At 63.5% G+C, this 3,824-nt stretch overlaps 1 protein-coding gene across 1 annotated transcript; it reads right to left on the bottom strand.

Moving 5' to 3' along the window:
• Nucleotides 1-62: 62 nt before the first annotated feature.
• On the bottom strand, nt 63-2,199 carry SEC14L2 (SEC14 like lipid binding 2). The gene is given in 8 exon segments (XM_031062446.1): nt 63-206; nt 282-388; nt 511-591; nt 594-654; nt 811-906; nt 1,654-1,842; nt 1,943-2,002; nt 2,160-2,199. Coding segments are annotated over 8 exon segments (750 nt in total). The 5' UTR covers nt 2,172-2,199.
• Nucleotides 2,200-3,824: the final 1,625 nt, after the last annotated feature.

Here is a 3,824-nt window from a genome sequence, read left to right as displayed (position 1 = left end):
GGGTGCGGCGGTGCGCTGGGGACACGGGGCTCTCCCCCGCTCCCCGCGGCGCGGAGCCGCCCTCACCTCAGCACGCAGCCGGGGAAGAGGATCTCGTACTCGACCTGGTGGGACGAGCCCCGGTTGACCACGACCGAGTGCTCATATTTCTGTGCCAGCTGGTCCCGCACGTAGTAATGCTGGGGCACGTCCCCCCCGTAGTTTATCTGGAAGGGATGGAGGATGTGGGGGTGGGGGAACTGCCCAGCACCCCTAAAAAACCCCGCGGGGGCTCCTCTTACCTTGCTGGAGCACTTGGGGTCCCCGTCAGGGTCCGTCAGCGTCCCCCCGTACTCCACCGGGATCTGCGCGGGGTCGATGTACTTCTGCAGGACCTCCTTCCAGTTGGCTGCGGGGGAGGACAGCGGGTTTGGGGGGCTGCAAGTTGGAGTATCCCCCCTGAATGGGGTGATAGCAGAGTGGGGGCGTGTCACCCCCATTTGGGACACGCTGGGGAGGGTCAGGACTCACATCCCAACACTGGGGGCAGAGGGGGGCGTCAGGGGGGCATCAGCACCTGGATAAGGGCAGCAGGACTCCAGGGCCAAACTCACCCTTCACAATAAAGAGGCGCTTGAGGGACTCAGGGTAATTCTCCTCGAACATGGACAGGATCTGCAGGCGGGGGAGCTCAGGTCACCCATGCCATGCACCCAGCAGGACCCACCCAGAACACTGGGGCGTGCAGGGCACTGCAGGGACCCGCTCCTGCATCATCCAGGGACCGGCCCCTGCGGTCCAGTGGGAAGTGGGGTGCGCAGGAGCCCTCACCTCCCCATATGTGTCCACAGCTGGCTTCCAGAGGTGCTTCAGGCCCAGGCCCTCACAGTCGTACACCATCATCACCATCTCAATCTTCTTGCCCAGCTGGGACAGGAGGATGGGGGGGATCAGGCAGGACCCATGGGAGGTTCAGGGATGGGGTGGCCCCAACAGGCTGGTAACACCAGCCAGAGCCTCCTCCTAAGTGCTGGTGTGGGGAGAAGGGGCACCATGGGAGCTGGGACAGGGAACTGGGCTGAGGGACAGTGGGAACAAGGACTGGTGGGGATGGGCAGGATGCAGAGTTGTGGGGTGGGAGTGTGAACCAGAGATGGACATATGGGATTGGCAGGACATGGTCCATGGTGGGGTGGACAGGAGATGGACTTGTGGGGCTGAGGGAGGTGAACTGGACATGGACCTGTAGGGCTGGCGAGTGAGGACATTGGCTGGGAAAGATGGACATATGGGGATGGACAGGACAAGGACCTGTAAGATTTATAGGGCTGTCAAGGACATTGTCTGGTAGGAATGGACTGGAGATGGGCTGGGGAGGACTTTGAGTTGCGGGAATGGACATGAACAGAGGGAAATGGACAGGACAGAGACCTATAAGATATATAGGGCTGTGAAGGACTTTATGTGGTAGGGATGGACCAGAGGTAGACATATGGGGCTGGGGAGGACATTGAGTGGTGGGGATGGACAGGACATGGGCTGGCAGGGACACGGACAGAGGGAAATGGACAGAACAGGGACCTGTAGGGCTGGGGAAGATGATGACTGGTAGGGGCAGACCAGATGTGGACACAAGGAGCTGTTGGGGCCAGCAGAGTGTGGGCAGATTCCCACCTTTTCACTCTGCTGTTCACACGCTAGCCGGAGCAGTTCACAGTCCCGGAACTTGTTTTTGATCAGGTCCTGCTTGGAGGCGGAGAAGAGCAGCCCCTTGCCGTCCAGCGGCCCGATGATCTCGTAGCGCACCGGGCTGCCCTCGCGGTCGTAGCCGCACAGCCCGCCAGACATGTACTTCCGAATCACCTGCGGGAGCAGTGTGGCTCAGGGCACCTCACACACACCCCAGGGGACTCAGGGGGACAGTCCCCTCCAGGGCCACCCCCGGGAGGCCAGGGACACTCACCTCAGGTGGCTCCCAGGCGAGGATGTTGTCAGCGTCCATGTGCTTGCGGAGCTCCACGTGCTGCAGCGGGGGCAGAGCGGGCCGGGGTGAGATTTGGGACAGGGTGAGCCCCGTGGGTGGGTCCCCCTTGCTGGGGCTGGTGGCCCAGGGCGTGGGGTCCCACACCAGGTCTGTCCCAGCACAGCGGGGTGCCCCAAAAGCAGGGTGCCCCTCTCACCTTGCGGAGCATCGCTTCTGCCTTGGGCAGGTCGAAGGAGCTCCCTGCAAGAGAGCAGAGCAGAGAGCTCAGAGCCCGCCAGCCCCATGGGGGCTTCCCCCGCCAGCGCTGCCCCCACCTCGGGGTTACCTCGGAGCCATTTCAGGAGGAAATAGTCGTCCTGGGAGGGCAGGGAGGGCAGCACGTCCTGCAGCTTCTCCCGGAACTGCGGGGACAAGAGGGACAGTTGGTGAAGGGATCCCTGATCCTCCCCAAAAACCTCAGGGCTGGAGGTTTGTCCCTTCATCGTGCCCCCGAAAACATGCCAGCCAGGACTGGGACATTGCCAGGGGAGATGGACCACCCTGTGCCCCTCCCTGCCCCACATGCAGCCAGGATCAACGATCACCTGGCAGGGGACTGTCCCCAGGCCGGCTGCCATGCTCTGGGTGTCCCCAAGCCCTTGCATAAGGTGTGTGGGCTGTCACCACCCTGCTCCTCCCAGGGTGTCTCACAGGGACTGGGTGAAGCAGTCCCCTCCAGGGCTGTCCTTTGGGATGGATGGAGGCTGTCACTGTGTGTACCCCTGCTCCAGTGACACCCCAGTGAGCCACAGCCCCCCTGGCACAGGCAGGAAGGTGCCAGGGTGCAGGACTGGGGGGTTGGGAAAGCTGGGGCCCCTCAGAGGGGGCCCTGCAGGCACCAGGCAGGCCAGGCCCTGCCAATGGCATCCCTGGGATGAAGCCAGTCACCAGCAGATTGCCACATGTCCCCGTCTCAGTGACACTCCAGTGGGTCACGGCCCTGTGACACAAGCAGGAGGTGTTGGGGTGCAGGACTGGGGGATTTGGGGTCCCCTCAGGGAGGGACCAAGCAGACCAGTCCCCACCAGTGGCATCCTTTGGGATGGACACATCCTTTGGATGTGTCCCCTGCTGTTTGTGACCCCCAGTGGGTCACAGCCCCCCAGCACAGGCAGGAGGGTGTTGGGGTGCAGCATTGGGAGGTTTGGGGGACCCAGGGTCCCCTCTCCATGTGGCCCCGCTCACCCCAACCAGGCTACAGCTCAAATCTTGGTACCAGCCGAGGCCCTCCCCTTAATGAGCCTGATTAGCTTATCTCCCGCTGAATTTAGGGGTAATTAAACCCGGGATTAGCTCCTTCACCCTGGGACAAAGCCGGTGGTGGTGGACGAACGGGTTCGGCCACTTGCCTCCCTCACCCACCCAGGGCACAGCTGGCACCGGGCACGGCTTGGGCCCCGTGCCCCACGCCTGCCCCTGCCCCCCGTGCTGGCACCCGGCGGGGTCATCGCCCGCCAGTGGAATTTGGCTGGGGCTGAAAGGCAGCGATAAGATAAAGGCACGGGGGTGCCCTCCCGGTGCACTGAGCCCCGATAACAGCTGGCACCCAAACACGAGCGCCTGGCAGCGGTGGCCGTGGTGGGTGACAATCACCGGCTCTGGGTGTCCCTGGGCCTGCAATCCCGGCGGTGAGGGCAGGAAGTTTTGCGGTCCCATGGGAATGGTGGAAGAAGAAAACGGGGCTCGGCGGAGCCCAGTGTGGCGGGACAGCCGGGATGGTCCTTCCCTGGTGGGCAGCACCACGGGGACTCAGCCCGTGGGACTGCGGTCCAGGGTGGGATGGAGGTGGCAGAAGGGCACCGTCCCAAGGGCCGGCCGTGAG

This window comes from Geospiza fortis, unplaced genomic scaffold, assembly GCF_000277835.1.
Source record: "Geospiza fortis unplaced genomic scaffold, GeoFor_1.0 scaffold224, whole genome shotgun sequence".
NCBI lineage: Eukaryota > Metazoa > Chordata > Aves > Passeriformes > Thraupidae > Geospiza > Geospiza fortis.
The sequence above is the reverse complement of the archived record's forward strand: the minus strand, read 5'-3'. Positions and strand labels throughout refer to the sequence as shown.